At 41.3% G+C, this 16355-nt stretch overlaps 1 protein-coding gene across 13 annotated transcripts in view; it reads right to left on the bottom strand.

The window, feature by feature from the left end:
• The window catches only part of LOC106574687 (uncharacterized), an 86409-nt gene that overhangs the window by 34454 nt on the left and 35600 nt on the right, over positions 1-16355 (bottom strand). For 2 of the 13 annotated variants that reach the window (XM_045697837.1, XM_014150695.2), the window contains exons 2-12: positions 11774-12061; positions 11391-11645; positions 10981-11052; positions 8068-8094; positions 7870-7926; positions 7321-7518; positions 6131-6163; positions 5638-5697; positions 3983-4033; positions 3812-3844; positions 1007-2886 (exon numbers count right to left, since the gene is read on the bottom strand). In XM_045697837.1, the coding sequence (XP_045553793.1) occupies positions 2837-2886; positions 3812-3844; positions 3983-4033; positions 5638-5697; positions 6131-6163; positions 7321-7518; positions 7870-7926; positions 8068-8094; positions 10981-11052; positions 11391-11645; positions 11774-12061 (1124 nt within the window). In that variant the 3' untranslated portion in view covers positions 1007-2836. Of the gene's footprint in view, positions 1-1006; positions 2887-3811; positions 3845-3982; positions 4034-5637; positions 5698-6130; positions 6164-7320; positions 7519-7869; positions 7927-8067; positions 8095-10980; positions 11053-11390; positions 11646-11773; positions 12062-16355 lie in introns of those variants that run through there. The other 11 variants (XM_045697838.1, XM_014150696.2, XM_045697839.1 and 8 more) reach the window with 11 other exon arrangements.

Raw genomic sequence — 16355 nt, 5'->3', positions numbered from 1 at the left:
CAACATGATGCTGCCACCCCCGTGCTTCACGGTTGGGATGGTGTTCTTTGGCTTGCAAGCCTCCCCCTTTTCCTCCAAACATAATGATGGTCCGTATGGCCAAACAGTTCTATTTTTGTTTCATCAGACCAGAGGACATTTCTCCCAAAAGTACGATCTTTGTCCCCATGTGCAGTTACAAACTGTAGTCTGGCTTTTTTATGGTGGTTTTGGAGCACTGGCTTTTTCCTTGCTGAGCGGCCTTTCAGGTTATGTCGATATAGGACTCGTTTTACTGTGGATATAGATACATTTGTACCTGTTTCCTCCAGCATCTTCACAAGGTCCATTGCTGTTGTTCTGGGATTGATTTATACTTTTCTCACCAAAGTACGTTCATCTCTAGGAGACAGAACGCGTCTCCTTCCTGAGCGCTATGACGGCTGCGTGGTCCCATGGTGTTTATGCTTGCGTACTATTGTTTGTTCAGATGAACATGGTACCTTCAGGCGTTTGTAAATTGCTCCCAAGTATGAACCAGACTTGTGGAGGTCTACAATTTTTTCTGAGGTCTTAGCTGATATCTTTTGATTTTCCCATGATGTCATGCAAAGAGGCACTGAGTTTGAAGGTAGGCCTTGAAATGCGTCTACAGGTACACCTCCAATTGACTCAAATGACGTCAATTATCCTCACAGAAGCTTCTAAAGCCATGACATAATTTTCTGGAATTTTCCAAGCTGTTTAAAGGCACAGTCAACTTGGTGTATGTAAACTTCTGACCCACTGGAATTGAGATACAGTGAATAAAGTGTAATAATATGTCTGTAAACAATTGTTGGAAAAATTACTTGTGTCATGCACAAAGTAGATGTCCTAACCGACTTGCCAAAACTATAGTTTGTTAACAAGAAATTTGTGGAGTGGTTGAAAAACAAGTTTTAATGACTCCAACCTAAGTGTATGTAAACTTGACTTCAACTGTGTATTGTCGAATCCAAGATGAAATCCAAGATTCTATAAGAAAAATTATTAAATAAAGTTGCTTTATTTTGCAACATCACAAGCTCTGAGCTGTTGAAGATTCCACCCACATTTATACCCTTAAACTACTTCAATAATGAGGACACATCAGATAGCACCAATAAGCAACAGGCGTACTGTTCATACTACTATAAATATAGGTAGAACCAGTATCACCTTCAGAATTACTGGTTGGCAGCAAAATGTAGACATTGGTAGTACTACTTTCTCCCCCTCACCTATAATTTAGCACTTACTAACCCCACATTTTGACAATATTATGGTTCACTTGAGCACTGGGATCGAAAATCCCAAAACCACATTAAGATCGCCTACTAACGACCAAGAGGGTGACTGTTACTGCTGTTACTGTTATGTTCACCTGCACCACAACAAATCATCTAACTACAGTAGTTTCTATGAGCAAGTGCTCTGTTACTAAGTACTAAGAATGTATTGTCCTTACTGGTCAAATGTCTATGAACACCAATGTACGTGATCAAGCCAGGTAGCGTACGGTCACCGACAGCAATTCAAATGGCAGTAGCTGCACTGTCTCTGAAATTAATACAGATTAAAACCATTTTTATTATATGTAATAACCAGTATTGATAATCAGGCCTATTTACATTTTAGTCCTTTAATAGACACTCCTATCCAGAGTGATTAGGGTTAAGTGCCTTGCTAAAGGGCACTGACATTTCTGATCTAGTTGGCTCAGGGATTCGAAAAAGCGACCTTTCGGTGACTGGCCCAACGCCAGTCACCGAAAAAAAAAACTGGCGAGTGTAGAGAGTATAGGGATATTGTTATCCACGTCGGCACCAACGATGTTAGGATGAAACAGTCAGAGGTCACCAAGCGCAACATAGCTATTGTGAAAACATATACCATATGGTCATTTGATGAAGACAAAATTGAAATATTAAGGCATTAAAACTTGTTAGTAATACAACATCTCAGTACTGCAGAGCTCTCCCTCTTATTATTACAATCTGTACAAATTCCTTGACTTAAGTCAAGTGAAGGCTTTAGAATGAGTAAATTATGACATAAGTAATTCACAAGCTGCGATTTAAAACAGAAAGTGCAGTGGGTTGGCATAAAGCACTCTGGGGAAAATACCTGAAAAGGAATCATACAACCACAAAGTGATTGATACTATGGGTTCAAACAACCGGCACAAATTGATTGAGATTTGTAAAGACGAGGCATGAATACTGAGAAAGTATAAGAATCCACAAAGCTATTTACCACTAAGTATTAAATAAGTTTTTGTCCATCATCCAAAATACAAATATTGCCCTCATTTCTGAAGTACTGTAAGTTCAGTAAGCACTCAGTTCATCACATTATACAGCAGAAAACAGGCAAACATTGAATGCAAGTTACTATGTGCAATCAGATGAAGTACAGTGAGCTCCAAAAGTATTGAGACAGTTACACGCTTTTTGGTTGTTTTGGCTCTGTACTCCAGCACTTTGGATTTGAAATGATCCAACAACTGAGGTTAAAGTGCAAACTGGCAGCTTTATTTTGAGGTTATTCTCATCCATATCGAGTTAAAGCTGACAGTCTGCACTTTAACCTTAGTCATTATCTCATTTCAAACCCAAAGTGCTGGAGTACAGAGCCAAAACAAAAGATGTCACTGACACAATACTTTTGTAGCTCACTGTACTTCATCTGATTGAATGCATGTTACTTTGCGCAACGTTTGCCTGTTGTTTTCCTTCATTTTACATTTCATTAAAAACATCTCCAACGGTTCAAACATGTTTCTCTCTTGGTTGTTTGTCTCAGTATAACATATGAAGGCATGTACTGAGAGCCTTCAAACCCCATGTTTCTGGTCCTCAGTTACCCCACCAGGAAGACCACCAGCTGGAAGGAAGCAATAGAGGAAAGAGCTCATGAGGCAAAACATTACTAATGACTAGGGCCAGGAGTTTGTCCTGGTCAGGTCACATGGTCTGGAAAAACTCTTGGTCTTATGTTATATATGCAACAGGTGTTCTTCCAGAAGAGTTCAACTTAAATGACACACACCCCTGCTCTCCCTTCACACCCTCTTAAGCAACAGTCAAACAGTACAGGGATTTCCTAGTTTGTCTTTTCTGGACCCCACACACACTTGCTCTAACAATCCTCAAGGTAATCAACAACATAGTAGATGGCAGAATTCCAGGTGAATGCCACTGTGTCTTACTCTCAGGCTTGGACTCATCTTTATGACTGTTGGATCTGCTGACTTCAGCTGCTAATGAGAACAGAAGGACAAACTTTCTCTAATCAGGTCATTTCTAGTAACCCTCTAAATCATGTGTCAAACTCATTCCATGGAGGGCCGAGTGTCTGCAAGGTTCACTCGATTGATTAATTAAGGTCACTAATTAGTAAGGAACTCCCCTCACCTGGTTGTCTAGGTCTTAATTGAAAGGAAAAAACAAAAACCTAATCCCTTCATGGAATGAGTTTGACATCCCAGTTCTAGATGAACCCTCTATACTTATAATAAACACTACAATGTATTTAGCTTTTCAGAATCAGTCAGTTACAGGAATCAAATCATCAGGACAAATAGGTTGGAGCTCACTGTAACTGCGAGAGCACTGATTCCAGATCGGTTACCGGGTAAACTATCCACTTAAGTTTCATACCCACCTCCATTCTCCTGCCCTTTTTCAGTTTTGTCTGCGTCCTCTTCCCCTGTTTTGTTAAACATCAACTACAGCCTCTCTTACTGCATCAAATGCTACTTAAGAAGTTACTTCTGTTTATACAGTCTTAAATTAACTGGAATACTTGCCTTGTTCTGGCTGGACTACATCACTGCCATTAGCTGAGGAGAAGAGAGAAAAGTTGAGCTCAGCATTCTCATACACAGACCATATTAGCATTGTTTGTGTTCACTTCTAGATGACAATGAAAAGGATGCTAAGTGGCAGAACTCCAGTCTAATGACACTGTATCTTCTTACTCTCAGGCTTTGATTCATCTTTATGACTGTTGGATCCACTGGCTTCAGCAGCTAATGATGACAGAAAGACAAACTTTCTCTAATCAGATCATTTTGAAAGAAACGCATACTTATACACTCCTATCCTATACTTGAATGCATTCAGTTGTACAACTGACTACTGTAGGTATCCCCCTTTCCCAATACACAGTGTATTATATTTAACTTAATCAGTGAGTTACAGCAGTGATTCACTAGGATTTTTTTCAGCAGTATAGGCAAGGGTAGAGGGGGGGTATTGCTACTAGTGTTAACGTAATTACATGCTACACTACATGACCAAAAGTATATAGACACCTGCTCGTCGAGTATTTTATTCCAAAATCATGGGCATTAATATGGAGTTGGTCCCCCCTTTGCTGCTATAACAGCCTCCACTCTTCTGGGAAGGCTTTCCACTAGATGTTGGAACATTGCTGCGGGGACTTTTGGCTTCCATTCAGCCACAACAGTGTTAGTGAGGTTGGGCACTGATTTCGGGCGATTAGGCCTGGCTCGCAGTCTGCATTCCAATTCATCCCAAAGGTGTTAGATGGGGTTGAGGTCAGTGCTCTGTGCAGGCCAGTCAAGTTCTTCCACACCGATCTCGACAAACCATTTCTGTATGGAACTCGCTTTGTCCTTGGGGGCATTGTTATGCTGAAACAGGTAAAGGCTTTCCCCAAACTGTTGCCACAAAGTTGGAAGCACAGAATCATCTACAATGTAATTGTATGCTGTTCACTGGAACTAAGGGGCCTAGGCCCAATCATGAAAAACAGCCCAACGCCTCCTCCAAACTTTACAGTTGGCACTATGCATTGGGGCAGGTAGCATTCCCCTGTCATCCTCCACACGGTGAAGCATGATTCGTCACTCCAGAGAACGCATTTCCACTGCTCCAGAGTCCAATGGCGGCGAACTTTACATCACTCCAGCCGACACTTGGCATTGTGATCTTTGGCTTGTGCGGTTGCTCGGCCACTGAAACCCATTTCATGAAGCTCCCAAATTACAGTTCTTGTGCTGACATTGCTTCCAGAGGCAGGTTGGAACTCTGTAGTGAGTGTTGCAACCGAGGACAGATGATTTTCACGCACTACGCGCTTCAGCACTCGTCGGTCCCTTTCTGTGAGCTTGTGTGGCCTATCACTTCACGGCTGAGCCGTTGTTGCTCCTAGACGTTTCCACTTCACAATAACAGAACTTACATTTGACAGGGGCAGCTTTAGCCTTGCAGAAATTTTACACACTGACTTTGAAAGTGCCACCCTGAAAGTCACTGAGCTCTTCAGTAAGGCCATTCTACAGCCAATGTTTGTCTATGGAGATTGTATGGCTGTGTGCTTGATTATATACACCTGTCAGCAACTGGTCTGGCTGAAATAGCCTAGAAGGGGTGTCCATATACTTTTGTATATATAGTGTAGCTGTTACCATAGATTTCCAGTCATTGAGCCAAAGACTATCCATTTAAAAGTGCGTCTCGGCAGAAATATATACATTAAAAAAATACATTCAATTCATCAGCGGTAAATCAAGGAATCAAATCATCAGGACAAATATGGTTTGAGTGTACTGTAACTGCCAGAGCACTCTGTTACCAGGTAAACTATTCGCTTAAATCTTATACACACCTCCATTCCCCTGTCCCTTTTCAGCTTTGTCTGCGTCGTCTTCCCCCGTTAGTAAAACCCCTGCAGAGTCACACACACACACGGAAAACATAAACTACAGCCTCTCTCCTACTGCATCAAACACTGCATAAAGCTACAATAGGTCGCTTTTTGGGAGACCCAACCCAATTCACATAGAAATGTGAGTTATATATCTTTCCTTCCTGTTGTAAGCAAGTCTAAGAAGCAGTAAATCTGTTCTATTTATATGGTTCCCGTTTCGGTTTTGTACACCAGCTGAATATACAATATTTATGGTTATGGAAAATATATTTCAGTGGTTTAAATAGTACAATGATCCTCTACCCAATGACTGCTTGTTTTTTCACATAAACTGAAATGAGGTAAAACTATTAGAATTGTATCAACCAGGAAATGGAGGAGCGATTTATGTATAGTCTATCTTTAAAGAAGTTACTTATGTTTATACAGTCAAACTAACTGGATGACATGCCTTGTTCTGGCTGGACTCCATCACTGCCTTTAGCTGAGAAGAAGAGAAGAGAGAAGTTGAGCTCAGCATTCTGATACACAGACCATATTAGCATTGGTTGTGTTCACTTCTGGATGACAATGAAAAGGATGCGTAAGTGGCAGAATTCAAGTCGAATGCCACTGTATTTTACCATCAGTCATCAAAAACAGAATTCAAATAAAATAGATTGATTGCTATGCTCTTGTGATATTCTGAGATATGCAGAGGAGCATCTAACTTCTAATGCTACTTCTGCTTCATGACGTCTTAAATTAGCTGGATGACTTGGCTGTGGTTTGATTGTTTACATCCCTCACTTTAGCTGAAGAGAGAATAGATCAGTTTAGCATTCTCAAACATCTTTGTTGTCACAATATTTAATGATGATGCAGACTCTTTAATTTGTAACATACAGAAGATCAGATGTAGGTAACCTTGTTCCTGGAGTACTGCAGGATTTTGTTCCAACTAGGCACCACACCAGACCAACTGAACTGATCAGTGATTGCCTACATTCAACACACCTGCTGGACCAGGTCAGTTAAATCAAAAACATGAAGTACCTGCGGCCCTCCAGGACCAGGGTTTCCTACCCTTGCAGTACATTATCACTTTAAGTTCTTAAAGACACAAAACCTGCAAAGGCCTTGAGACATCCTGAAACAGTCCACATCTCTAAACTGGTAACAGTCATATAAAAAACAACAACAAGGAAACAGTTCTCAGAACTGAAAACGTCCTGAATGAAGATTATTAAATAATTGGCTTTTCAACAGTACAACCTAGCAAGGGGCGACAGTGACAACCTTTATCCACAGTGTTAGCTCTATGGGTAACATTTTCACAGTGCAAAAATGCATAGATGTAAAGATAAACCAAACAAATTATTTCAAATACTCATCACAAGTACATCATTTAAAGCACATTTTCCTTGCAGATTCCAACAGCAAAATACACATTTATATATGCTTGTCCACACACTGCTAACTATAAACTCACATTAGTAATCACCTTCTCATACTGTATGTAGATGTCAATAAAACATGTTCTTAAAATAAATGCCACCACAAATAATATGAGAAACACATTTCTGGCAACATCTCCACATATCTGCATTGTCAAAGTGGCCCCATAGAAGTACCATGTAAAAGGTGTGTTAGTGTTACTACCTGTGTTAGTGGGCTGATTGTTATTAGTCTGATTCATGGAGTAATCTCTAGAAGACTTCTCTCCTACAGTGCTGTAAACTGTATCCATGGCAACCCCAGAGAGAACCCCTGAAGATCCACGGTTGGTGACCTGAACATCCCCTACAGTGTGATAAACAGTATCCGGGGCAACATCATCCCGAATGTTGCCTGCATCCCCTGTAAAGTTACACCAGCCATCAACAATATTTACTGTAAACAGAGTAGAATAGGTTCCTTGAATTTAGGAGGTATTTGCCCATTAAATTTGCATAAGAGAAAACATGAAATATTCTGGGTTGTGAAATTACTGCTGTGGACTCTCTCTCTCTCACATACACACATACACAAAAAGTTTTCTGGAACAGGACAAAAACAACACACATGTCCTGTGCTGTGAGGAAGCATGTGTGTAGTGCATGGAAGTATGTGTATATAGTGCAGTACATTAATAATGTTGTGTTTGTATTACTTTGGGGGCCCTGTCAGCAGGTTGAGTAGGGATCAGAGTCAAGTAAAGGTAAAACTTACCACACATTCCACTACAATACTTTCTCAAAAAGTCGATCCAGGTGTCTTGGGGATATCCTGAGATGAAATAGAAACTCAAAAATGTAAGACATTATTAACATTTTCATTCAAATGGTTCTTTGTTTTCACTGGAATCCAAATGTTCTGTGAAGCAGTGAGTATGAAGAATTGAGACAGGAAGAGACAGAATTATCCTACCTGTCTGTTTCTTCCACACCAAAAATCCTGAGGAGTACAAATATACACATTTTATTTTCCAAGTTGATCCATGGTTGTGTATCTTATGTGTTAGGTTTAACAGAGTGAGAAATAACCCCTAATAAAGTACAAGTCTATGCATTAACCATTCTGTCAGTTGTTGAGTATGACTTCAACCACATTTACATGCTTAAGCTGCAATAAGGAGACATCATTTCCGAGAGCATGCATACAGTACTTGCACAAGGCCGACTTCAAATCACTGTGAAAGTAACCAGTGAATTAAACAGCTGACGACAATACAAACTATGCTAGATAAATCCTACACATGCATTGAAATAAAGGCATACATCAAAGGACTTACCCAGGCCTACAATCAACAAGAATGCAAGACAAACTCAAAGAATGACAAAAATCACAAAATATACACATGCTTTTTTAAAGGAACCTAAGGCTGCGTCCGTGATTCAACACCACTGAATGGACAGCGCCTCAGGACAGGTAGGCATAGTGGAGCTCCATGGTGTGGTGCTGAATGGACAGCTCCTCGGTACAGGTAGGCATAGTGGAGCTCCATGGCGTGGTGCTGAATGGACAGCGCCTCAGGACAGGTAGGCATAGTGGAGCTCCATGGTGTGGTGCTGAATGGACAGCTCCTCAGTACAGGTAGGCATAGTGGAGCTCCATGGTGTGGTGCTGAATGGACAGCGCCTCAGGACAGGTAGGCATAGTGGAGCTCCATGGTGTGGTGCTGAATGGACAGCTCCTCAGTACAGGTAGGCATAGTGGAGCTCCATGGTGTGGTGCTGAATGGACAGCGCCTCAGGACAGGTAGGCATAGTGGAGCTCCATGGTGTGGTGCTGAATGGACAGCGCCTCAGGACAGGTAGGCATAGTGGAGCTCCATGGTGTGGTGCTGAATGGACAGCGCCTCAGGACAGGTAGGCATAGTGGAGCTCTGTGGTGTGGTGCTGAATGGACAGCACCTCTGTCCAGTAGACAGCTATATCATGATTTAGTTTGTGGGCAGTTACACATTTTTTGGGCATGGTTAGGTAGCCTACAATGCGTATTTGAAAATCATAACTGACACGCAGAACTTTAGAAATGGTAGGAATAATTGTAAATTGGCACTCCAGATGAAAAAGGTTGCCGGTCCCCTAGACTATAGTCACCATTGTCGAACGGTGCATACAGTGTAGATCTATAATGACTTCCCACCAACGGTCTTTGTAGAAAGTGGGAAGAGCACGAGACAATGTTGGTGGGAAGTCATTAGTGTCTTCAACAACACAGGAGGAGAGAACACGAACAGACTAAAAACCATAAGTAGCCAAGCTTTATATTAAAAAAAAACTATTTATTTTGGGGAAGTTGTTTCTGTTGTGTTTATTTTTATAACAATACATGAAACCAAAATTGCATTAGCCTCCTGGGCCGAATGAATGAAGATACCAATTAGGCTACAGCTATCGCAACCTATATTTTAATAGAAATAAAATAGCTTTTGGTTTCCAATGGTCACCAAAAAGTAGGGCTCCCCCACCTCCCAGTTCCCTGGCTATCAGATAACAACACGGATTACAAGGCTGACATCAAATTCAAAGCAATCGGTGACCAGCCTAAACTGCTTACCGGCAAAACAAACTGGTATTCTCTGTTCTCTGGTTTCTAAAAGTGAAAGAAAAGGCACCATGCTGGCAGCTGCTCTCCGAGCCATGCGAATAATTTTAGTCTACTTTTTTGGTCTACTTTAAATTATTTTTCTTGAGTGACTGCCAGACCCTGCTATACCCAATGGAAGCCCCCAGGGTTGGGAGTGACTGATTACATGTAACCTACCCAACCCTGGAAACTCCCTACTTCGTATGATAAAGCCACACATAGGCCTTATGCACCGTCACATATTACAGTTATAGTGGATGGTCGATATGGTATCGAAAACGTAGCATACTTGTGCGACTAGGGGAGAATATCAATGGCATACTCCTTGCATCCTCTCTCCTACTTCTCAAAACCCATTGGATGAGAAAGCCAGAGGTCCCTCCCCTCTGACCTTCTCTTCCAATGAGTTTTGAGAAGGAAGCGAGGATGCAAGGAGTAAACAATTAAGATTCTACCCATGGATTTTTATTATGATGTTAGGTAGATGTTATTACATGATGTTTTATTGACTTGTGATGTACTTCAAGTGCTCCGCAATGGCGGGAAGTATTTGCATAAAGTTCAACTTTCCCAACTTTGGTCCCACCCTGTTCACGACCCTCGCCCATGCTACCAACTGTCCCCCACACAATTCGCTTCTCTTCCATTGGAAATGATTGGCTTTCCGTGGTTTCACGGCCCACATCATCTTCAGAGAGGCACTGTGAGCCTTTTCTTTTAAAAATGTTTCTAGTTTGTTTGTAACAACAGTTGTGTAGTATGTTGACTGTGGCTATGTCTTCAGCCTACGTAGCAGACATGAGCTTTCTGTAAAAGTGAAAGTAAAACTTGCCTGTTGAGCCACTTGATTTAAAAAAATAGGATGGATGTAGCCTATGACAAAGGTAAAATAACCTAGCCAGCGATTTCACATCTAATATCCATTGTACGATAAACATATTTTTAGGTTAACACAAAGTAATTACCATCCTTTTTGCTGATTCATTCAGATTAGACTAATCCATACTGTGCACTGTCCAAATTGGTGCCTCACTGTAACACATTATGAAGACTGTGACCTACAGCAGGTGGTGCATCTAACCCCTTGTCTTGACTGTAACAGTAGCCTGAACACTACTGTAAATACAGGTAGAACAGGTATCCCCTTCAGGGGGTATAGCTCACTGTTGTTGCTGCTGTTAAGTCAATCTGTGCTTCAGAACTTTGCACATGTACAGTGTTCTGTTACTATAGATGTGCTGTTCTTACCTGTTATGACGGCAACAAGCACTACAATGGTAACGACAACACCACCAACAACAGCACCGGTATTGGAACGCTCTGAAATGAAAACACATTTTGTATTGATACTTTGACTGGAGTTGATCAGGTATTCAGCATAGTTCCACACTCAAAATGTCCTACAATACTAGCAGTGTTACTGACATATCAATACATAAGACTGTAACACACTTATGAGGCGGCAGGGTAGCCTAGTGGTTAGAGTGTTGGACTAGGAACCGAAAGGTTGCAAGATGGAATCCCTGAGCTGACAAGGTACAAAATCTGTCGTTCTGCCCCTGAACAAGGCAGTTAACCCACTGTTCCTAGGCTGTCATTGAAAATAAGAATTTGTTCTTAACTGACTTGCCTAGTTAAATAAATGAGTGTCCACTCACCTGGACCAAACACCTCACTGACTTCCTCACTAACAGCATTCTTCATCTTGCAGGTGTAATTGTAACCATTGTTTGATTTGCCAGTGTCACTCTTAGAGACAGTAAGCTGTTTGCCTACAACCTCCCATGCCCCCTCTCCCTCTTTCCATCTGTAGGTGACTGGTTCAGCATCAGTGGTGTCACCTTCACAGGTCAGAGTGCAGGAGGTTTTGTTGGTGTTACAGGAAGAAGTGATTGTGGGTTTGGGGACAGCCTCTGTAAGTAGAGGAAAGAAACAGGAATAATTTGGGGAAATGCTTGCAATACATAACCTGCTGTTTCATATAGAGGCATACACACACACACACACACACACACACACACACACACACACACACACTTACTGAAAACAGATAGCTTATATGTCTTGTCAGGCAGTTTGCTGTTGAACTCCACAGAATAAACTCCACTGTCTGTTTTCATCAATCCACTGATTCTCAGCTCTCCAGTAGTCTGGTCCAGGGTTGTACGGTTTTTGAAGGCAGCATAGATGTCCAGACCACCAAAATCCTTGTCCCACTCTGCCACCTTGTTCTTCCCATGCTTCCATGCGATGCTTGTGATGGGGTCAGTCACTGTGGACTTATCTGGTTTCAACACCAGCTCACCTCCCACTTTAAGAGAAAGATCATCTAGGAAAGCAGACATTTCATACATGTATCAGAGTATCAATGTATCCAGGGTAACACATTATGGTTGGGGTATAAATATGTAGTCCTAACCCTATTGGCATTGAAAGAGACATTATCATCTACCTTTACTGTTTATATCTAGAATTCTGCTTGCTGGGTGTATCTGGTCTATGTAGTCTGACCACTTTGACTAGTATGTTCCCCTCATCACCACCACTGGAACAGAAATGTATGTAGACAACACCATAGACTAAAGTCTTTGTCTACACCCTGTTCACTATTATATCACTAGCTAGGTTTCCATCCAATTTACGACTGATTTTCATGCTATTATTCTAAAATATGCATAAAACAATAATCACATTTTCCCACCAGAGATATGTTTCCATCAAACTGACTTTTTGATGATAAGTCTGTGAATGATGAGGTAGTGTAAATAGCCCTCCGCACCTCTCTGATTCAGAGGGGTTGGGTTAAATGCGGAAGACACATTTCAGTTGAATAAATTCAGTTGTACAACTGACTAGGTACCCCCCTTTCCCTTTCACTTGACATAAAAATAACTTTTGCAGATAAATTCCCATGTACCAAATGAAAAATACAATTTTAAATGGGTTCCATCGCATTTTCTACTATACTGATGGTTTGTCACAAACTGCTACGTTATATAGACTGTTGTGTTATATAGACTGTTGTGTTATATAGACTGTTGTGCATTATAGACTGCTGTGCGTTATATAGACTGTTGCGGTATAAAGACTGTTGTGTTATATAGACTGCTGTGTTATATAGACTGTTGCGTTATATAGACTGCTGTGTTATATAGACTGTTGCGTTATATAGACTGCTGTGTTATATAGACTGTTGTGTTATGTAGACTGCTGTGTTATATAGACTGTTGTGTTATATAGACTGTTGTGTTATATAGACTGTTGTGTTATAGAGACTGCTGTGTTATATAGACTGTTGCGTTATATAGACTGCTGTGTTATATAGACTACTGTGTTATATAGAGTGTTGCGTTATATAGACTGCTGTGTTATATAGACTGTTGTGTTATATAGACTGTTGTGTTATATAGACTGCTGTGTTATATAGACTGCTGTGTTATATAGACTGTTGTGTTATATAGACTGTTGTGCGTTATATTTTTTATTTCACCTTTATTAACCAGGTAGGCCAGTTGAGAACAAGTTCTCATTTACAACTGCGACCTGGCCAAGATAAAGCAAAGCAGTGCGACAAAAACAACAACACAGAGTTACACATGGGATAAACAAACGCACAGTCAATAACACAATAGAAAAATCTGTATACAGTGTGTGCAAATTAAGTAAGGAGGTAAGGCAATAAATAGGCCAATGGTGGCGAAGTAATTACAATTTAGCAATTTACACTGGAGTGATAGATGTGCAGATGTGCAAGTAGAAATACTGGTGTGCAAAAAAGCAGAAAAACAAAAACCAATATGGGGATGAGGTAGGTAGTTTGTTGGATGGGCTATTTACAGATGGGTTGTGTACAGCTGCAGCGATCAGTAAGCTGCTCTGTCAGCTGACGCTTAAAGTTAGTGAGGGAGATAAGTCTCCAACTTCAGTGATTTTTGCAATTCGTTCCAGTCATAGGCAGCAGAGAACTGGAAGGAAAGGCGGCCAATGAAGTGTTGGCTTTGGGGATGACCAGTGAAATATACCTGCTGGAGCGTGTGCTACGGGTGGGTGTTGCTATGGTGACCAGTGAGCTGAGATAAGGTCGGAGCTTTACCTAGCAAAGACTTATAGAGCCAGTGGGTTTGGCGACGAATATGTAGCAAGGACCAGCCAACGAGAGCATACAGGTTGCAGTGGTGGGTAGTATATGGGGCTTTGGTGACAAAACGGATGGCACTGTGATAGACTGCATCCAATTTGCTGAGTAGAGTGTTGGAGGCTATTTATAAATGACATCGCCGAAGTCAAGGATAGTCAGTTTTACGAGGGTATGTTTGGCAGCATGAGTGAAGGAGGCTTTGTTGTGAAATAGGAAGCCGATTCTAGATTTAACTTTGGATTGGAGATGGTTAATGTGAGTCTGGAAGGAGAGTTTACAGTCTAGTCAAACACCAGGTATTTATAGTTGTCCACATATTCTAAGTCAGAACCGTCCAGAGTAGTGATGCTAGTCGGGTGGGCAGGTGCGGGCAGCGATCGGTTGAAGAGCATGCATTTAGTTTTACTTGCATTTAAGAGCAGTTGGAGGCCACGGAAGGAGAGTTGTATGGCATTGAAGCTCGTTTGGAGGTTTGTTAACACAGTGTCCAAAGAAAGCATCGATCGTCATGTCACCAAAATAAGAATGTCAATATTTATTGGAAAGAAGCATCAAACTCAACACCTTGCACTTTCACCATCCTCTGAAGTTGATCATCATTTATTTCATCTGTAGCCTAATAAACTGCATGCAGTACCTTCCCAAGTCATAGTGGGAGGACCACACAACATATTATCACATGACTCCAAGTTTACTTCGATAGGATGGTTATTATATCAGTATTTGTGCATAAAGGAGGGAAGGCATTAAGGGAGTCTGCCCACCCTACTGTACCTCCTTGCCTCCTCCTCCAAGTAAAATATTTAAATATTGATAATTTATTTGACCGAGACGCACGCCGACAGAAAGAATCATCAATCTCAGATAAAGCATCAGAGCGAGCGAAACAGCGCCCCTCTGTCTATGTATGTGTAGATCATGTATCTGATGCTGTCTGGACAAAAGGAGTATGACATGTCATACTTTATCTAGCCAGACAGTATCAGATACATGGGCTACATATAGTAAGACAGAGGGGCGCTGTTTCACTTGCTAGTTTCAGCAGAGAGGAAGAGGCTCAGCGAGAGGGTTCACTCTCACCAAAATCTGTCCTGAATAAGTCCGCAGTCTCCGGACAATTCTTGCACATTCATTGTTACATTGTGTGAATTGTTTGCCCTTTTGATTTTGATCAATACCCCATGTAAAGGGGGTGGCCAAATAGCCCGTGGATGACCCCCAGCTCTTTTCTTCTTCAAAGCCATGTTGTTTTCTGTTGTTTTTTATGCTAGGCTAGCTAGCTAGTTAGCTTCCACCTCTTCTGCCTGGTTTTGTCACGAGCTCTCATTGGCTATTGCTGATCACCGTTCTCAAAACTTGTGGTTGCACATCTCACACTACAAGAGCATTGCAGATTTTGTGCACATAAAATCAAACATGTTTGAAAATATTGGGGCGTCTGAGACTGCTCAAAGACAAGATCGGTAGCCCTCAGATTGTGTCTTTGACCTACTCACATTAAACGTGCATCGCCCCGAGTAGACAACGACATGGGGATTTTGTCTCCAATTTCAAAAACTGGGTCTGGGACAGCTAAATCATGGACAAAATCATGTAGTGTACACCTGGCTTAAGGCGAGAGCACCAGCCTCTGCCATATGGACACATTGATACACTGTGGTCCACTGGCGGCTATAGAACTCAGAAAGAGGCCTACTGCTGCATTGGCGTATAGACTATAACTTCCATCATCAACTAAAATAAGATAGATATGCCTAAACCGACAATTAAAACAGTCGAAAATATCCTGATGAAAATTCTGGTTCTTTCAATCACATTCATCTCTCTACTCCGCCTGTCTGCCTCCCTTTCTATCTGTCTTGACTTGAGATATTACTAGTGAAGTGCAACATTGTATCAAATATCTACTGGATCCAGCCAGAAGCTGTCCCTAGAAAACTTGGAACATTATATCAACTAGCCTATTCCGGGCCCTCAGAGTTTCCTGCACCAGAGAGCTTGGGACAGATGTTTCTGCTGGATATATGGGATCATCAGATGATATTTGATATCAATATCTATGATATTTTGCATTATCACACCAAGGCTTGGTGATTATCGAGTGTTGGAAAGATTTTTCAAATACTGAGGAACTATCATTTGCAATGGACATTAAAAAAACAGACAATTTACAATGTGTAAAGTGGAGAAAAAATGACTGAGAAGCTCTGCTTATTAGTGGTGGACGTGGTGAGTTAAGACAATCAGACATCCGACATTGCCAAACAGGCACTTTCCTACAGTTCCATGCAGCAGGCCAGGTAGGCCTACTTCTATGAGTGCCCATACGAGCACGCTCCTCCAACGTTATCAGGACAGAGAAACCAGACACATGCTCATTGCTCACGGGAGCACTTCAAACAGAAGACAATGAAAAGATTGACAAAACTCATAATGGTTATGAAATAAACCAAAACTTGTTTCTCAAAAGTGTAGCAGGTTCTGA

The sequence above is a fragment of the Salmo salar genome, chromosome ssa16, assembly GCF_905237065.1.
Source record: "Salmo salar chromosome ssa16, Ssal_v3.1, whole genome shotgun sequence".
NCBI lineage: Eukaryota > Metazoa > Chordata > Actinopteri > Salmoniformes > Salmonidae > Salmo > Salmo salar.
The sequence above is the reverse complement of the archived record's forward strand: the minus strand, read 5'-3'. Positions and strand labels throughout refer to the sequence as shown.